Below are 21,451 nucleotides of genomic sequence, written 5' to 3'. Positions count from 1 at the left end.
TGCGTCGTACTGTAAAAACGAGGTACCATCTTCAAACCGAATCATATAATCGGGAAAGCAGATATTTCTAGGAGTCGGTGCACCTTGATGTATGCCGAGTGATTTCCTTCTAACACCATTTAAACCCCCTTTCTTCTGATCATACGATGGTATGGAGGTTACTAGGTCCAGACCTTGATTAATTGGAACAGCCATTTTTTCTTTGAAGATAACAGACACTGGTGTAAGGATCTCGTCTCTTGCTCTCTTCTTGCAATTTGAAAGTCGCTTTCGTATCTCGCAAACTGCAACATCAGGTACACACTGATGATCTCTTTCCACAACTGCTATTTTATCTTCTGTCTTGGGCAGATTGAGCCTGCCATGGCAATTTACCTTCTGTCTGTTGATGCATAGCTAAAATAATAATAATAAAAAAACATCAGCTTCTGAAATAAACAATTGAAATGTGTTTTCGCATATACGTACACACACATAAAAAAGCGTTTGCTCGGTTACAAATGTACAAAATAAATTATTATTCATAAGTATCTTTTGTTTAAAAAATGAAACATAAAAACATGCGAATTTGTGTTATTACTTTCTTTTACGCAATTATATATGTGTAGATATTTGTTTAGGCAAAATATCACATGAAAGAAAGTTAATTTTTAAACACAGTAAAGCTCCGATTATCCGCGAGTACTTTTTTTTTAAGCCCTGCTGCATCCGCGTACTATTATTTTTCATAAGTACTCGAGTCGTTGCGGGATGACAATCCGTACGCAGATATGTACTGTATGTTCTAATACATAAAAATAAATTGCATTGTAAAAATCAATATTTCCAATTTTCTGCTGTATTGTACATATTTTAAAAGTTTTATTATGTCTTGTTCGTACAATAAAACAGTGTTTATGCTGAAATATTTTTGGGTTATCGGAGATTTTCGCCATCTCTGGTGCCCTTGCTACCAAATTCCGCGGATAATTGGGGCTTTACTATATTAGAAGTACTAAAACAACGTGAAAAAATATTTATGCTTTAGAGAAGCAAGTATACTGTCCTCTCAGATAAAGATTAAAAGTAATACAGATACTGTTCTTGTAATTCAGATAAAGATTAAAAGTTACGAAATTTTCAAAATACCATCATACATGTAAGATATCATAAAGTAAGATATCATACATTATTGCGTATTTTCGAGTGCCTTAGACGATCGGTGCCCAGTTTATGAAAACAACCACCAAGAAAACTAAGAATGTATTAAATCCACAATATAAGCCAACCTACTTCATTAAAAGAAACTAACATGTATTACGAGAACATGTCATGTCTAGACATCGGATTTTTATGCACTTAAAATTTATGAAATATGCAGACAACTTCAGGGACTTCTTTTTAGAATTTACTTTTATAATAGTTATAGGTTACATACTCTTAACGTTTTAAAACACACACAAATAATGGAATTAAGTTATATGAGAACACGATCTCTGGTTTTCTTGACATTTGTATTTTACAGTGGATTCAATTAACACGAAATAATACGAGTTGAGTTGATTTTGAGTTTAACGTTCCGTTCAGCATCGAGTCTATATGAGACGTGGGCCTACTTATTAACGTGGAATCCGAACCACATGAGCTCCCGCCGGGACGAAATAATACGAGTCTACACGTTTCCATTGTACAAATAATAATAATAATAATAATAATAATAATAATAATAATAATAATAATAATAATCGTTTTCAAGGGTTTACTCTTCTCGCAATTAGCCTTACAGTGTATCACAAGATGCTTCTCTTCATTTTTTGGTATCCGTTTATGACATTTGTAGCCAGAAAATGAACTATTAACATCAATAGATGTTACTATACAGTATTTACGCAGAGGAGCAAGTGTAGTATATATATATATATATATATATATATATATATATATATATATATATATATATATATATATATATATATATATATATATTCTGGCAAATTGAAATTTAACCCTTGGAGATATTTTCCAATGGCTTCAATTATTTTTAGTTGGAGTTTCTCCCAATAAGATCCGTCTTTTTTTTTTCAAGGAGTGCCCGAATTTACCAGAAAATGACCGGAGCTCGTGTCGAACTTCACCAACTAGAGCTAAGCATTCACTGAGTAGCAATACTCGTATCTCTTGTTTCTGAATTGATGTCGACACGATATTACAATGTCATTATTATTATCAGATTTCTCTTAACGTTTTGGTAATTGTGGGCATTTCTGCTCTGGTGATCGGTTTCTAACATTATTGGTCGTCTATAAATTAGGAATTCTTCCATCTTCTCATGCAAAAAGCCCTTCCGTTGCATAGGCATGTAAATGTATTGAAAATATAAACTAAAACTGGATTTATTCCATGTTGTAAGCATACATCTGAAATAAAAACTTATAAATTGTGCTGAATATGCTTTTGAGTACTAATATATGCTCTAACCTTTGAAATATGCATTTATATGCACTACAAAGCTTCAAATTTGGACTATATTATTATTTCTAGAAACCTCTACCAAATTTAACAGAGATGCATACGAGCAAACAATGCATTTGCATAAAAATCCGATGTCTAGTCATATTATATGAAGCCTTCGCCCCCCCCCCCAAAAAAAGGAAAAGAAATTAAGAACATAAAAAAAGGAAACATGAATTTTTACAGAAAATCCTAATTTTATTAATACGATACTTACCCATACTGTATGATCCCTGTTTTCTCTCTGCATGTAGTACTGGAACCCTGCATGAACTAAGAGACGATTACCTCTGCTAGTTGTTATAAACTCCATTTCTACGTTGAATCACTATGTTCACCCAACAACGAAAACACTAAAATTAAGGAATTAGACATCAAGGGCGATTCTTTTATACCCTATTTATCCCCCACCCTCCAATGACATGATTCACAGGTGTACCATGGCCATACGCACCTGCAGAGATAACTAAGCAGTAACAGGAAAAGAATAATCACAAAATAAAAGTTTATTTAACTCATCTTTCTATTTTTAAACAATGGGTTCCGACTTCATTAACAAAGTGCTTATTTTATTCTTTGCTGTGGAGAATGACTTTATTGTCCATACATTATTTCCGAAAATAGAGATCTTGATCAACTTAGCCGCAGAATGCCTTGAAAGTCGACCTGCAGAGACGATATCAATTTGGAGTGGAAACCAGTGACACATTTTAGTCTGTTTTCGCAAGATTATTTGTTTTTCTGAATTTTTATTTTCATGTACTTTAATTTGGTATTATTTTCGTTATTAGTTTTATTTTATTTTTGTAATTATTTTCCTCTTCTTTATTATAACGTGTGTTTGTTAATTTTTTTCTTTTTTCTAGCTTCTCTAGTATTAATTGCAATTGTTCATATTTAACTTGTATTTGCTCTTTCTCTGTTCTTACTTAGTTCATACTTGTTCTGTCCTCCCTCCCCTTGTAGTGTAAGGAGTTTCAGGGTGAATCACGTGATTGCAGATGGACCGTGTGAAAATGCACCACACCTGCTGACTGATTAATGCGATAACCAGGACCGTGTGAAATTGCTCGATAATGAGCACCGTGCGAGATTGCACCGTGTGAAAATGCACGGAATCGATTGGCTACTCTCATTTCCTCGAATTAGTCCCAGAAGCGACAGTCCTATTAGCGACAGGAACTGTTATCTTTCCTATGAGCGACCGTTTCATTTACATTGAGATGATGGAAGATGATATGATTCCCTCTCGTGAAATATGTTTGCCTCTGGCCTTATTAGCGCCCGAACAACCTTGCTACGATAAATGTAAGTGCCAGTAATACAGTTCATCAAATATATTTTCCCTCTACAGTGAGTGCATATAAAACTTATTTTAATTTTGAGTTAGATTTGACATAAAACATATCAAATAACTTAGCGAGACAACAGGGACATTTCCATGAAAAGTATATTCTTATGTAATTATTGAAAATCCAGTTGTAATATACCCTTTCTTCAAAAGCTCTGTTTTCTGTAATTAGTTTGATTCAAATCTAATTACTCACTAAGAACAGTAATATATTTTATTTTGAAAAACTTAAACGTGTAACAATTTCGCTAACTATCTACTTTTTAGACTTCCAAAGACACTGAATAAAATGAAAAAAAGTCAGTGATAAAAGACAGCTTTTGAGATCCTTTACATCTGATTGGCTATTCTCAACCAATCTCACCAATTACAATGCAGTTCACTCTAAACAATCCAAAAGGTAAACAAACTCTTTAAACTACCTTCCTCTCTATTGTAAGTTACAAAAACGTAAACTAATTGCTTAATTTGCCTTCCTTCCTTGTTTTGACTTATACATAAAAGCTTGTGTAGCAATCTGGAATAATCCCTTGTAACAAGACGAACTGTTAAGTCCTGCGAGAGATTTGTAACTTGTGTAATAATTTCTTCGAATACAATTTTTTTTTAGATTTCTTTGATATCCTCAAGTGATGACACCCTCTTTCCATGGGCTCCCGATAGGAAGGCAGGGATCACCCCCTGGCTCACTAAAATGTATACGTAATATAGCAAACCACGTATATTAAACACCAGATATACTAGACATAGTACAGCAACCATGAAGATGCCCCTCCCTAGAAAATTTTCTTCGGGCGCCCCTACCTCTTTCTGATTTCTTTCTTATGCCATAAACATATTCAATCTAAACTTATGCTCCGCATAATTAAACATGAAATTTTTAATTATATTAGAATCATAGACAAAGGCGGAGCTATTCTAAATATTTAGTTAGTTTTCCCCCTGATATAGTCATTGTATTCATAGAAAGTAATTCAAAAATATTTAGGAAAAACGTAGAACATATTGTTAGTGTAATGAGAGTAGTCTCGCGTATTAAATTCAGGTAGAGCGAAATTTTTCATAGTACATTTTGTTAGGTTCTAAATCGCATTAGCATGAAACAACTTAAAGAAGAGAGAACCTTGTCTTCTTCCATTATCTTAGTATGAACGAATCGGTGACTCATAGAGCAGTTAACAGATCGAATGGGTCGCTCATAGAACAGTTAGCAGTTCCTGTCGCTAATAGGAATGTCGCAAGTGGGACGATTGGCTACTTCCGTTTCCGCCATGATTGTTGGCTCAAAACATTGCGATCCTATTGGGCAGAGTGGGCAGAGTAGGGGTGGCAAAACTATGACGTATGGCTTCAAGATTTTGTTGTAAGGGCAGATCCTCTATTTTATAAGATCCTTGATTTAAACTCAACCGACAAGGAGGTACTGAGAAATGCGTGCAGTTACCAAAAAATACAAGGATATATATATATAGGTATTACATTATTCGCGGAGTCCGTGGGACTCCACGTCGGGGGTTAAGGGTTAAAAACAGATAGCCTTAAAAATAGTTTAGCAAAGTCGGATCCGTGGCTATAAGCCCAAAGCTAAAAATTGGCTTCAAAAGTACCCGTCTCGCCACGCAGAAGAGATCAAAACCGACGCGACAGCTGAACTTCGGAAGATACCCAGTGATGGCAGGAGCGATGGACCAACTGTTTGTTCCGAAGGTGCCTACTTTGAAGGTGTTTAAGTAAATGTGTATATTTATATTGTGATAATAAAGAGATTCGAGAAAGTTCCAGGAACTTTCTGACTGGTTCTCAAGTTATTATTATTATTATTATTAATTATAATAATTTATTATGAAGATGAACAGTAGTCCAAGCCGTCAAACCAGTACATACAACTGGTCTTCACGTAAGTGTAACGCAAGATTTTAGAAAGATTAAGTGGTGAAATGGCTTAAGATAGGGCATTTTTTTTCAAAGTTGCTAAAAACTATAGAGATTTCCTTTAATTTTCCACATAGATATTTATTGGTATTGAGGGTCGGCATTTTTTGTTTGTTTGTTTGTTTGTTTGTGATTCAAGGCAGGATAAAATGTAAATGATAAGAGATGCTGATGAGAGATCTCCAGTGTTCAAAGTGGGAAAAAAGCAGAGGTGGTATGTTTTATTATGATTTTGACTCAACATACCGGCTATTTAAATACGTATTGTCTTGATCACTGAAAAACCAGAGACGGTATGTCCTCATTACTGGAAAACCGGATGCGGTATGGCATACCGTATCACTTCGACCCCTGGAGATCTCTGTTGAGTTACCAACTCTCGAAAGACAAAACGCGCAAAAAAAAATAAATAAATAAATAAATAAAATAAAATAAAATAAATAAATAAAATAAAAATGGGTGATTTGCAAATTAAACTTTGAAATAAATATATCATGAAATATGGTATGAAAGATTTTCTCGTATCATTTATGATAGATTTCCATTGCTTTAAAATTTCACAAAAGTGTAACTGTTTTTTCTACTCTGGATACATCAAAATTCACTTGCATTTTTCCAGTTTAAAGACAGTTAGCTGGTGTGCGATTCACTCTTAAAAAAAAAAAAAAAAAAAAAAAAAAAAAAAAAAAAAAAAAACGAAAATAAATTAATCTTAAAACTTCCCCCAAAGTCATGGTGCCTCTGTGCTAGAGTCCTTATCTTGGTTCGACTCTCGGCCAAGTAAGTTTGTGGTAGACAATGTTGTGTCTGCGGATTTTCTCAGGATGAGTCCCGTTACCTCATACTTTCTCATTCCACCAATTCTTCTATCATCATTCACTTGCCTTAGTTATCTTCTCCCTTAGCCTAAAGGACATAAACATGGAACGTTAAACGGAAAGATTTCATTTATCTTCCTACTTTCCATTACTTATTGCAAATTCACAGTAGATCAAGACAAGTATCTTGTCAACATCATCTTCATCATAGGTATTCTGCCATTATTGGCAGGTCACTTACCGTAACTGAGAAGTTTCTATGCTCCACGGTCTTCACCTAACTTCTTCATCTTCAAATACGATTTTTCTGTTTTGATATCGTCCATTAATTGTAGTCTCTTTCGCCCTCTCCCTCTCTTTCCTGCCACCATACCCTCTAGCATGTCCGTCATGGTACAGTTCCTTCTTACCCAATGTCTCAACCAGTTTCTCTTCCTCTTCTTAATAATATCTAAAATTATTCTTTTCTCCACCCCACCACTTCTAACATCCTCTCATTCGTTTTCCGCTCAATCCAACTAATTCTTCCCATTCCTCTCGATACCCACATTTCGATATCATGTGAGCATATTCAAAATACCAGCTGCAAAATTTCATAGTAGATTCATGATGTCCAGCACCTGAGATCGGACATTATTTGTTTGATTCCTAGTGTCAATTTCTTAATTAAGATATCGTATGATAAATAGTTCAAATATAATTTTATGTTTATTCTAATTGCCTTCCCATATTGAAACAAGAGTATACGAAGGAAACATTTAACAAATCATTGCTTGGACTCACAATCAGTGCCATCTTTATATTCTAATGCACAAGTTTTACAGTTTCGATTCATTAAGCATTGACGATATCTCAAATGAAAAAAGTATGTAGCTTATCTTTTCTGTGATTCTGACACATTTATACAACTGTTAAACCTTGTAATTATCTTTTAGTGCAAGACGCATAAGAGCACACACAACTATAGATTTAATAAGAACTATAGCACCTGTAGTTGTACAATTACAATGTCTAAACTTATAGACTTGCCAAGAAGACAGAAAGAGAGAGCAGAAAAGTACATTGCATTATATTAACACTCTTAGACATACTTGCAATGTACGGGCAGCGGTGGCTCAGTGGTAAAGCGTTCACCTTTGGTGCAGGGGGCTCTAACCCTGCTCTTACCAAGTGAAATTTGTGGTGGACAAACACCGTATGCGTGGGTTTTACAACGATAACTTATATAATATTAGCAATCTGTGCCAATTTATAAAAAGGAATCAGAGGTGAATTATTTGAGCAATATTATGTATAAAGAAAAGAAAGACACATAGAGATTTCGAGACACTATTTTGTAATCGTTAACTAAAAAGAGAGTTGTTACTATAGCAACGTTGTAAATAAATGTACATGTACGTAGACATCTTGTCGAGAAAATAAGTGTCTGTATAAAGGTGTAGACATCTTGTTGTATATGCAGAAAGTTGATTATGTACGCTCCTCATGGTTAAGTATTAAAAACCAGCTAAGAAAGTGTTAAAACGTTTGAATTATTTTTAAGATTACTAAATACGAACCAGGAGACACCCTTACAAATTGGTGCCTCACCACCGGGAGTTATATAAGTGTCGTTTTGAAGAATAGTAAAAACGGCAAGCTTTCAACGCGACCTTAGTGTTACCATATTGAGAAGTGGCAAAGTAATTCATCGAAATATGGCTATGAGTACAACAAGTAATAATATAAATGGTGATCAGAGTGTGTATTCAGAAATGAATCCTAGTGAAAATTTGACTGACATTTTAAGAGGCTTAGCTCAACAAATTAAGGATCAAGTACGAAAAAGTGATGAAATAGCTCAACAAATAAGAAACCAGTCTGAGCAAATTAAGGATCAAGTACGAAAAGGTGATAAGTTAGCCCAACAAATAAGAAACCAGTCTGAACAAATGAGGAACCAGTCAGAGCAAATTCAACACTTTGAAGAAAAATTGGACCAGAAGATAATACAGTTAGCTAATGATTTTGATGAAAAAATAGCGAAGTTGAATCAACGCAATGAAAACAGATGGGATCGTGTTCAACATGAATTAAATCAGATGAACCAACATGTAGTGGAAAAATTTGAGAAGTACGATGAGAAAATGGAAAAAGTAGTACAAAGGAGCACGGAAATTCAAGAGTCAATGGATGTTCTAGAATCAACGATTAATGCCCATGAAAATCACATCAAATTATTGCAAGACGAAGTAAATTTCATCAAGGAGAGATATATTCCCGAAACTCCATTTCAGGATAATGGATACACGAATCATCTTACATCCACAGGTTGGGTACCTGATCGTCCTCCCAGACCAACTTTGGAACTTGATGGATCTTCGAGTGGTGCAGAGAGTATTGAAAGAGAAGGAAGAGTGAGGCAAACATCCAGGCGCAAACACATCTCCAATAGAGGTATGAAGACGAACACAGGTAAACAGTTGCGATTCAGCGAAGTTAAGTCGCTCACAAAATTTAGTGGCGTGCCAGAAGATATACCCGCTAGGGCATTTCTCGAAAAATTTTAGGATGAATGTGAGCTCATAGGTGTAGATGAGTCTCAGTTTTTAAAACTATTGCCGCACATCTTGTTACCACCCTGCTTAACATGGTTTAAAGCTATTAGAGGTAATCATACATATTCAGATTTTAAGAATGCTCTTCTATCAAATTATGAAAACGATTTTATGGTAGCGAATAGAGATGCCGTTTTGCGAACGAAGCATTACAATCCAAAATTACACCGGAGTATTACTGAATTTGTAGTATCTACATATCATGAGTTAAGATCACTAAATCCAAACCACCCGGAATCCCGAATTATAGCTTCTATTAGAATCTTATCGCCATTTAGACTACAACAGTTGTTAATGTCGGCACAGTGCATTAACTTCAACCATTTAATTATGCTCATTCAGAGTTATGAGAGTCAGTCTGCAATGCAGAATAACAATAAAATGCAGGATAGAGGTAAGGGTAATTATGCACGTAATCAGACACAATATGCTACTGTTCGTAATGTAGATATACAACCTGAAAATGATTCTAATGTTCGTAGTTTCAATAATAGAATGAGTAGTTATAATGGTACCGGAAATCAAACGCAACCTAATTATAGAAATGGAGCTAGGAATTTCAGAAATAACAACAGGAATTTCAGTAGAAGTAATAATTATCGCCGATCTTCACAAAATCAATTTGCAGATGGCAGGAATTCTGTAAATAGGAGTCAAAATATGGTATCATCTTATGAAAGACAAGAATGTACACAAGATTGTGCTATACAATGTTGCTTAAATGAACCCTTCGAACGTATAATTTGAACTGTCAAAAAGGCGTCCGATGGATTTGTATTAAATTGACCTTTGCTTACGTCTATAGTTAATATGTTCTTCAGTCTATTTATTATTAAAATGTACGTTGAAAGCATATGCAATTATAAAATCAGTTAAGAAAGTGATAAAAAAGATAATTAATTTATGGTAATTAACTGAAAATACTAGTGATTTGTTCCTTATAGTTTTGTTGCAATTTCCTTTTATAGCATTAATTGAGAAAATGTTAATTTGTGTTTCATGATAAGAAATTATCTAAAAGCTTTATTGTAAGAAGCTATTCTTGTTTTCGTGTTTTTATTCAATTCGAATTTCATGCGAATATTATTGATATTTAAAAATAAAAGATCATAATTTTAATGTAAACGTATGAAGGTAATGACAGACTTATATAAAAAGGATGCAATTTATTATATGGAAAGAATAAGAATAATGAATATCGAATCTCTTAATTTTTCAGAGTTTATTAATATATTAAATGATAATCTTCAATGTGTTTATATGTTCTAATTTTGTTGCCTTCTGACCCTGCTAATATTTAATATTATAAAGATCTTTGTTTGTAAATAATGTTGTTTGTATATGAAGGAATAGTTAGGCCTAATTTGTACCCTAGAAGGAAACTATCAGTTAGATTTAATTTTTGAATAGCCTCATTCATGATAATTGTAAATCGTCGTTATTAGTATTGAGATATATTAATAAATATAAAAATGTGTAATGTTATAATATATTATATATAAATGGAAAAGTAGAATATTTGTATTAAAGTTGATATTAAATATACGAGGGCTATTCAAAAGGTAGGTGTTTCATGATATTTAACCCAGGGTTCTTTCCTTCATAGTAGAACTATTATGGAAGTCCCGTCAGAGCGACATCTACAACGATAACGTTGTATATAATATTAGCAATCTGTGCCAATTTATAAAAAGGGATCAGAGGCGAATTATTTGAGCAATATTATGTATAAAGAAAAGAAAGACACAGAGATTTCGAGACACTATTTTGTAATCGTTAACTAAAAAGAGAGTTGTTACTATAGCAACGTCGTAAATAAATGTACATGTACGTAGATATCTTGTCGAGTAAATAAGTGTCTGTATAAAGGTGTAGACATCTTGTTGTATATGCAGAAAGTTGATTATGTACGCTTCTCATGGTTAAGTATTAAAAACCAGCTAAGAAAGTGTTAAAACGTTTGAATTATTTTGAAGATTACTAAATACGAACCAGGAGACATCCTTACAGTTTTCTCGGGGTTCTCCAATTTCCTCCCAGTTTCTTCATTCCACCATTTCATTTATTTCTCATCACCCCCTCGTTTAGCCTAGCCGACATATCTGTGGGACGTTAAACTCAAAAATTTCATTTCATTTCATTTTACTTGCAATGTGTATGACAATGTTTCGTCGTTTCCGGGTTACACCGGGTATGCTCGGGTAATTCCAGGTCATGGGTATGTCTGGGTCACCAGGTCTAGTAGGTTATAGATCTGCCTAGGTCTGACAAGTCATGGATCTGACTTCCCCCGGGTTTTCCAATTTACGGGTCACGAAGCTCCTGGCCCGTTTCATCTCCATTCTCTAGAATGCAGCAAGGATAACCACCTGCAATTATTGTCTTGAATTCTTATAAAGGGTGTCTCATAAAGAAAGCAACTTTTGAAATGCCCGCAATTGCTGTTCCAGTAAGTTGGCAGCACTGAACGTTACACCATTTTCTTTTGTTGTTTTTGTAGATAGTAATCACGGAGCCCCGAATAGCGCGTGACCGCCATTTGTTTTCTGTGCGGGTAAGAATTGAGTGCTACACAACGAAACAGCGTGTTGTTATAGTCAAAATCTATTCCAAATATGATTAATGTTGTGGAGAGATAGTTGGCAAACTTCGTGGAATATTTGGCCAATATAATGCACGGAGTAATTCGATTGTGATGAAACAGATTGCTAAATGTGGAATAACCAGTTTGATTGTGGCAAGGGTAAAAGTTGGTCTGAATAGGTAGGGGGACTGTAAGTTGCGGCATGGCATCATGCCGTTCCCCCTGCCTATCTTTGCCCATTGTATTTTTTTAGAAAGTGGGAGGACACCGTACATATATTTTCGAAGTGGGGAGACGGCGTTCCCCTGCGTTCCCTCTCACTTTTACTCCTAGATTGTGGACATTAAAGTCTCCGGGCGTTCTCTTCTTAGTCGTTCTGCGGAAAGCATCGCCCGTTCTGATCCGGTGAAATCTGTTCGCCGACGTTTACAACAATTGAATATTGCCAAAACCAGGATGCAACAGATTCTGAAAGACAACAGATGAAAATCGTGTAACGTTCAGTGTTGCCAATTTGCTAGAACAAAAATGGCGAACATTGGAAAAATTTCGTCTTTATGGGACACCCTTTATATGCTGAGGAGAAATCAAAGAAGTGAGGTGGAATGTTTTTAAGAATCTTTGGTGAGAACAGCTTGGTCATATGGAACAAATCCTGCATTAAGGTCGTATGTTCTTAATCATTCCCCAGATTATTTCAAGAATTTAAAAACATTTTGTAGACAGGTAAAGTACATACAAGAAATTACATACAACTAATAGAGAACAATTCTAAAAAGATAAGAAAGAAAACGTAACAATTACAAAAGTAGAAAAAAATAATTTATTGTCATTTCATTTGATGTAATAAACATCTAATTATGTAGAATATCATCGTCCTCTTCTAAAATAGTTCTCCAACTTCAATAGTTATTAACTGAAAGTAAAAGAAGATACAGAAGTCAATTAAATTTTATGTTATTAAAACTTACAAATCTTGAATTAATTACAGAATAAATTAATTCATATAATACCTTCATATGATAGGGAAGTTTCATCTATTGTCAAGAGATGTCGCAACAGCACAAAATTTGGTAGTTATCAAACCTGTAGTGTCTCGATCAGTATAGAACTGGCATTACATGCTACTCAATTACTTTTTACGAAGATTAACTAAGTTGTAAGTTTGATCAGATATAGACAAAGTTTGTGACAAAAGGAATTAGCTATTTACAAAACCCTCCAAAAAATATTCTTATATTGGTTTTTCGGCATTTATTCCGAAGTTGGGCGTCCGCTTTCGCCACGTTTTTTCGCTGTTATCTCCTTTGCACACTTTCTGCAATTTGTTATTAGGTTCATTAATCCGTGCTCTTCACAAACTTTTAAAAGATTTTGTTCGTTATCAACGTATTGCTTCCCAAATGTTAAAACTGTTACTTCATTGCCCTTGTACATTCGCCATGTTGATAACATGAATGCTCATTTCTTTCCCACAATGCAATTGTTTTGTTACCTTGCGTCAAGTAGTTCCCTCCGCTCGCCGTATAGTCCCATGTTTACAACCGCTTATATATAACAAATAAACAGATTGTTCGAGACTCTTATATATTATCAAACACACAAACGATCAAATTATCCATATCTTTCCTGTAAATTTTAAAACTTTTGCTGGAAACGGACGCCCAAATTTGGAACTTAAACCGGTTTTTCATATAATTTACTAAAAGCTGTTGTTAAGATACTATAAATTAATTATTGTAGTATTACGTTTTTCATTAATTTTAAAGTCCCATACAGTAGCGTTATTTGAGGGTGGCAACTGGTCGGGTTTGGGTCCTGAGCAGTGGCGTATTTAGGGGGGGCTTCCGGGCTTAAGCCCCCCCCCGAAATCTTACTTACTATAGTAAAGTATATGAAATAACTTGCAGAATTTTCACATTTTCAGGCAAAGCCCTCCCCGAAAGTTAGCAAATCCCCCCCCCGAAAGAAAATCGTAAATACGCCACTGGTCCTGAGTATTGAATATAAAGAGGTGAAAGTTCGAAAATCTTCATTACTCGTCCCAAAACAAACCTTAAAAAAAATGAGACTGTAACGGTGCGATTCTGGGGAAATTCATTTCGGAACGTATAATGAGTTCCTATCGTTGGATTGTCCAATTTGCACCTCCTTATACCCAATCCCAAGGAGTTTAAATGGTGCAGGCACTGATGACGTCACACGCTGATTTTCACTAAAAGAACCAACTATAAATCCTCTTTTAAATGTGGTGCGAAACGGTTCACTGAATGTAATAATTGGGGTTTCCCCTACCCTATGTTACCCCCAAACCCCACCGCGGCATCCGCAACTTTTTTTCATATAATTTCCAATTTTCACCTCTTTCTACCTAGTTCATCTCTTTATTATAACCATTATTAATGAAATATTGATTAGGGAAGTTTCTGACAAACTCGAGATGTTATACCAGGGTCGTCCAGAAAGCAAAGAAACGTTCTAGCATGATTAAATAAAAACAAAAGATATCAGCACAAAACTTTATTTACAAAGTCACAGGACCTTACTCTACTTTTCTATGTAATCGCCATAGTTGTCAAGACACTTGTTACAACGTGGGACCAGTTTTTCAATGCCGATGTTGTATTCATCTGCCACCGAAAATTTGAACTAGGCTGTCATTACTTGTTTGACTTCCTCATCGTTTGCGAACTGTTTTCTACCCCAAAAATTCCTTAAGTTTCGGGAATAAGTGAAAATCACTTGGTGCCAAGTCAGGGCTGGAAGCGGGATGACCGAAGATTTCCCACTTCAGTTCTTCCGTAACAAGTGATAGCCTCCCACTCTGATCTTCATCTTCCACGCTGGTCCTTCCCTGATTAAACATAATGCGTCATTTTCTCACTGATTACTCGTTCATTGCACTATTACCATAAAAATTATTTATTTGCATCTACATTTTAATTGGCTTAAATTTTTGCGCGTTCAGAAAAAAAATGACACTCCGTATTTCACATTTGGCGGGATTTTCGATTGGCGCCGCCAGTTTGAATTGCTGCAAAAACAAGTAGCGTGACCATACAGCATTAAGGTGCGGCTCACACTGAGGTGAAGGAAAAACCTAACTGCCACGTACGTGATCACAGTGGTGGAGAGTCGGCGCCGCACGTGATGCACAATCGTTCTTTACTTTCTGGATGGCCCTCGTATTTTCCTTCCGCAATAAACTTCAGGTAGACATTCAAAGTTATTTATTTGTTTGGTTATTTGTTTATTTGTTGCCTAGCAGAGTTCCTGAAACGTCTGTTAACATTTCGAATCTGTTCTTTTTAGTACCACCAATTTTTTTCTTCAAAAAAGAAAAGAGATTTATTCCACATTGGGGCACTACAGTAGACTTCCAAATTATGGGGATTTAATGTTAAGAGTGTAAGTATTTCCGGTATGGGGTTCACTTCCGTTTCCAATAGAGGGATCGATGCTGAGGTTGAACCTGTTTCTCAGATGCTGAATCCAGATTGAAAACAGCTTCTCGATATCACTTATAGTGTGTATTCTGTACGAATCAACATTGAAACCGGACGTAACACTATTTTCATTAGGGGTGGGAGTGAGACTGAGGTTCGTATGGGTCTCGTCTCCTTTTATCTCGAAATTTCGAGACGATACCGAGATCGAGACTGACGTTTATAAATCGAGGCGAGACCAAGACTTGACGTGTCGAGACTTAGCCGAGACAAGACAAAGTCTGAGACGGACACATTTGTTTCGAGATGAGACCAACCCCAACCTCGAAAGCTCAGTTTCGTCTCAAATATTAATAGGGGGAGTAGCGTTGGTTTAGTAGCAGAGATTTCACCTCTTTTACGTGGGGTTCTTGGTTCGATCCCAGTTTGCGCGAAGTGGGTTTTGTGGTGGAGAGCTACCGTGTGCGTGGGTTTCCCTCTCGAGGTTCTGCCGTTTCTTTCTACTTTCTTCATTCTATTATTTCGTTCATTTCTCATCATCACGGTCTTCTTTAGCCTACAGGCTTAACCTTGGAGCGTAAAACTGAAAGATTTCATTTCATTTTGAAATATTAACAGAAATTACTGAAACTACATTCTTTTTTACTGAAAATTCCTTGCATGTTATATTATATGTAAGATAGTGGAACGCTTGACCATGGATGGTCCCAGTCATTGTAATATATGCAGGAGAAAAGGGGGCAAATGCCACCACTAATCACTTGGTACCTAATGGAAAATGATTTGAACATCCCATAATTTTGAATTGGGATTGAACATATTTTATTCTCTTTTCGATATTTAAATCATTCAAAGACCATATTACCAAAACGTTCCGAAACTTAATTTTGTAAAGAAAACATATAAGGTTTCAACTTTGCAACGTTATTTTCCTACATAGCTTAGGGATTCTCCTGAGAAAGACATGTTTAAAATTGTCTTGTTGTTTTACTGCAATTCCTCATGTAAATATTAACTTTGTTCTGAAATTGAGGATAAAATGTTAAGATTGGAGGGAGTAGGAGCAGGAATTCCAGAGTAGGATAAAATAAGATCATGGAAAGAGTAATAAATAAATAAATAAATAAATAAATAAATAAATAAATAAATCAGACATGGTTAGAACTATCAAGATATAAAATAAAGTAAATTGGTTTGCTGGTTGGATACATATCTCGAATATTTTTGTTATTACTATTATCTTCCAGTTCTTTGTAACCATGAGCTTATTGCATATTTCAAATATAAATGTTAAACAAAAGCCTTCGATACCAAACTTATGATTCCCCGTTACATAGGGCGCTGCCGTTCAACACCGAAGCTGTAAGACACACGGACCTACAGTTTAACATGGAATCCAAACCACTGTCATAAGTTCAAATGTTTGAATGCTCTCTCATCGAGAATTGAACCCAGGATCCCGTGAACAAAGACGCCTGCGGTAGCGATAAAATAATGAAGAGTATTACATTTGTTTGATTTTTAAATTTAGTGCATCTTTTTGATACCGAGGATAAACAATGATTTTACTGTAACAAAAAATTAAACGGTAAGCAACATTGTAAATAATAATAATAAATAAACAAATGGGTATCGTTTCGCAGGGTAAAACTAAGACTTCCAAACTATGTGAATTCCATACTCAAACATGAAGTATTGCATCTATAAGTACTTGTTGCAATAGAGTAATAAGATCAAAGTTAGAACCTGTTCCTCGAACGCTGAATTCACGTCCAAAACTCATTATACGCTATCCCTTATTTCTTTGTTGTTCTATGGTTATAAAAGTTGAACCTAAAAATCGTTTTCTTCAACCATTTCCGGTTTCAACAGAGGTCTAAGGAAGGAAATAAAATTTATATTATTCTTGGGACACTGAGTTGATCACAAAAAGGCTCTTCTTGATATCTTTTACCGTTTTACGGGGATTTAGGATTTAGATTTCTGGGCTTTCGGCATCTAAGGCCATTTAGCCCGTTCCGTTTTGAGGGATGACGTCCCTCGGCGAGCACATTATCCGGGGCAAGGGAAGGAAGAAAGGATTGGGGGAGGGGAGGAAACGACCTGGGACCTATAAGTTAGGTATCACCCCGGCATTTGCTTGGTGAGAATGAGGAAAACCCAGGAAAACCTCATTCACGGTGGCTGGCCTGAAAAAGCGTTGTACACTTTTTCAACCGAGTGGCCCCACCGGGAATCGAACCTCTTTTTTACCGTTTCTTGATATCTTTAAGGAAATCAGTATTGAACCCGGAAATAATAGTAAATTTGAACTACTTCCGGTTTTGGTAGTGTTGTGAATAGTCGTGTTATCTTGACTTGAGACGCCGAATCGCTTGCAAAAAAAAAAAAAAAAAAAAAAAACACGATTCTTGCTATCTATTACCGTGTTTGTAATGTGACTATAAACGTTGAAATTAGTAAAGGGCTAATTTAACCACTTCCGGTTTTAATATAGGGTTAACGGAGAAGATGAAACCTATTGTTGGAACGCTAAATCGATTGCAAAAAATACATCTTCGTAACATTTACCGTCTTTAAGCCTACTCTGCGCAAATCAGTATTGAAACCGGAAGTAATAAGAATTTGATCCACTTTTGGTTTTGGTAGACTGTTGTGGATAGTAATGACATGTTGTCTTCACGCGCTGAATTGTTTGCAAAAATCGCTTCTTCCTATCTGTTACCATTTTCGTTCTATGGCGATAAACGTTGGAACCGGAAATGTCTAATTTTAACCATTTCCGGTTTCAATAGAGAATTAACAGAGTAAATAGAACATATTCTTGGAACGCGGAACCTATTCTTGATAGCAATTAGAGTTTCTTCTCTATGGAAATCAGTATTAAAACTAGAAATAATAGTAGATTTGAACCATTTCCGGTTTCAATAGAGTGGATAGTCGTGAGATCTTATCTTGAGACGCTGAATCATTTGTAAAAAAAAAAAAAAAAACTGCTTCTCGCTATCTGTTACCGCTTTCATTCCATAGCAATAAATGTTGAAACACCTATTGAAACCAAAAGTAATAGTAAATTTGAACCACTTCTCGTTCTAGTAAAGGGTTGTCGATAGTCATGATATGTTGTCTAACCGCTTCATGATATCTGTTACCATTTTTGTCCTATAGCGATATATGTGGAAACCGGAAATGACTAATTTAACTACATCCGGTTTGAATAGAGGATTAATGGAACATGAGACCTATTCTTGGAATGCTGAATCTATTGCGAGAAACCGCATCTCGATATCTCGTACTGTTTTTGCTCTGACACCTGTCGACAGACGGACCGACGGACAAAGCCGTTCTATAAAGCTTCTGACACAAGTATAGCATAGTTTAGAAGTCTAAAAATTGCATACGAGTAAAGGAAAACTGGATATGGAGGGGCACGATTGCTAATTCTACGTTTCTTTTCTTTTTTACTTTTTCAAATTATAAAATATCGCGTTTTTCGAAAATAGAATCACGTGTTTTATTAATTGGTTTGCTCAAAAGATGCATCAGCATATATTTTCGGGGGTGTATTTAGTTTAACTTAGCTTCAAGTCAGAAAATTCAATCTGCATAATTCAGTAAATAAGCGAAAATGCTGTACATCTACCAGTGCTGTGCCTTTTGACTAGGAGCATTACCGTTAAAGTTAATTCACACATAGTGTGTCGTGTCCATGTCATTCATCTGCCATGTTCCATCCGTAGCACAGCCGCGACCATTCACACATATTATACCATGCTCTGCCGCTTCTACTTTCTACACCATTTCCGTTGGTTCTGCTCAACTTCGTGTCTCTTCGTGTGCTCTGAAGAAAACCGAAGGATCTCAGCCGGCGAGCCACGACCAGGTTGGTTTCTCTTCAGGGCGGCCTGTCCGGGCACGGCATGTCATGTGTAAATTAAAAAAAAAAAAAAAAAAAGACAACTCAATGAATTTTCAATTTAAAAGTCTGTCAACAAACTTTATGAACCACGACATGGGAACAGCACACTTTGTTTGCGAATTAATCTTTATTAATGTGTTGTCTGATGGATGCAGGAAACGCACGACAGTGATTTATTGGGATACTATAACAAAGGTACATAAAAAGTAACTGAGTTATTATATAGTAATCGGTTTCGAGCCTTCTAATTATTGGGCTATATTTAGAGGAAAGAGCTTATTGCAGTAGGACTTATATTACGAGCAAACTGAAAAATTATGCTTGAGCAATGATTCTTAAATCTCAGTGGTGCGAGGAGCGAGCAGGTGAGGTCGAGCTAATAACAAAAATAAAGTACATTCCAAATTATAAATACAGTATGCGGCGAAAGAAACAGTACTGAAATTCGCGTACGGGTGGCGCTCAGATGCAATATGGTATGAGCTGTGAGTGCCACTGTATGTGGGCTAGCGTAGTGTGCCGTTGGTGCCAAGATAATGCTACTCACAACAGAGAAGAAGGTACTTATTGCCGAGCAATATTTCCGCTCATACAGTGTGGGGCAGCGTTTCACTGCAGGAAATGAGCATGCACGTATACTGTATTGCTCCGGAGTGTTAGCTATGGAAGATGAAGATTTCATCAGCAACATATGGTCAATCTTCACATGCCACAGATTCAGAGTAATACAGTAGGCGTGCGCGTTCATCTCCTGTAGTGAGATGCTGCCCCACATCGTATGAGCATAAGTAGTGCTCGACAATAAACATCTTCTCTTCTGTTGTGGGTAACATTATTTTCGCGCTAACTGCCCTCTACGCTAGTTCAAACACAACTGAGCACACATGTCGTGCTCACCAGCTTACACCACATTACACCTGCGCGCAATCCGTACGCGAATTTCAGTACTGTTTGTTTTTGCCGCATACTGTATTACAAATTTACCTTGTGCTTGGGGTGCCGGCTTCAAACCCTGCTCCCGCCAAGTGAACTTTGTGGTGCACAAACACCGTGTTCGTGGGTTTTCTCGGGGTTCTCTCGTTTCCTCCCACTTTCTTCATTCCACCATTTCATTCATCTCTCATCACCGTCTCCTTTAGCCTAACCGGCATAACCGTGGGGCGTAAAACTCTTTTTTTTTTTTTTTTTTTTTTTTTTTTTTTTTTTTTTTTTTTTTTTACAAATTTACCTGTATTATATAAAAGAGGAATTGAATCACGGAGAAATAACTGAACCGTACCAAATGCATTTTTTTGGGATAGTTATAGTTATCAAGTGTCAACTACCTCGAACTGGGATTTTATTATGTTACTTTGATTAAAATACATATTCTATGGGGAAGCGGGTATCATAATTTGCCCAAAAGATTCGAAATGTTACGAGCCTATCAAGTTTGGAATATAAAATACGGTATGTAAGTTCTTTATTAAAAATGATCGGACCCGTTCCCAAGCGTCTTTGAAAATTTGCTTTTTCTATGTAAACACGTAAACACACAAAATAGTAATATAATATTTTGAAGCAAGCTACAACTATGTCCAGTGCATAATATATGCACAACCAATTTTATTATACAGGGTGCTTCAAAACCACCAATGTTTGGGGGATGATTCCTGACACCAAGTTAAGACAAAAAGTATAAACCAACCTGGGTGCACAAATGTTTCCTTTCGGAGTTATAATCTGCCGAAAACATGAAAAAATTAACTATAAAGGTCCGCAGCTTCAAAACTACGGAACCTACCGTAGTTGGGTCAAGACTTCAATTAGGAACTGATATGTGCCCTATCCAAAAATCCATGTTTCACAATCCTAAGGTACTCATGCAACAATTTTTTTTAGAGGGAGTTTGGCTACAGGCATATAATTTGAAGTAGTCACAAACTACTGCCGTAAAAAATGTTGCGGAAGTACCGTAGGATTCTGAACCATGGATACTTGGATAGAGCACATACATACGGTAGGTAGGTCCCATAGTTTTGGAGCTATGGACGTCGAAAGTTCATTTTTTCATGTTTTCGGCAGCATATAACTCCGAAAGGAAGCATTTGTGCACCGGATTGGTCTATACTTTTTGTCTTATCTTGATGTCAGGAATCACCTCCCAAACGTTGTCGGTGTTGTTTTGAAATAGCCTGTATTTTTTCAAGCGCTTCCTTGTATTTGACAAAACTTTAAGAGTTGGGATTTTTTTTTTTTTTTTTTTTTTTGCTTCTCCTGAAAAGTTGTGGTTTTAACACATAGCAGTTCTTCTTTTAACCCGCAGCGACGATAT

General features: G+C 35.9%; 1 protein-coding gene across 2 annotated transcripts in view; it reads right to left on the bottom strand.

Moving 5' to 3' along the window:
- The window catches only part of LOC145683783 (uncharacterized), a 160,520-nt gene that overhangs the window by 93,156 nt on the left and 45,913 nt on the right, over window positions 1–21,451 (bottom strand). The window contains exon 4 of one of the 2 annotated variants that reach the window (XM_081755362.1): window positions 12,573–12,688. The exons of the other annotated variant lie outside the window; for it this stretch is intronic. Within the exon in view, the coding sequence (XP_081611488.1) occupies window positions 12,685–12,688 (4 nt within the window). The 3' untranslated portion in view covers window positions 12,573–12,684. Of the gene's footprint in view, window positions 1–12,572; window positions 12,689–21,451 lie in introns of those variants that run through there. 2 annotated transcript variants of the gene reach the window in all.

The sequence above is a fragment of the Thermobia domestica genome, chromosome 4, assembly GCF_964235325.1.
Source record: "Thermobia domestica chromosome 4, izTheDome1.hap1.1, whole genome shotgun sequence".
NCBI lineage: Eukaryota > Metazoa > Arthropoda > Insecta > Zygentoma > Lepismatidae > Thermobia > Thermobia domestica.
The sequence above is the reverse complement of the archived record's forward strand: the minus strand, read 5'-3'. Positions and strand labels throughout refer to the sequence as shown.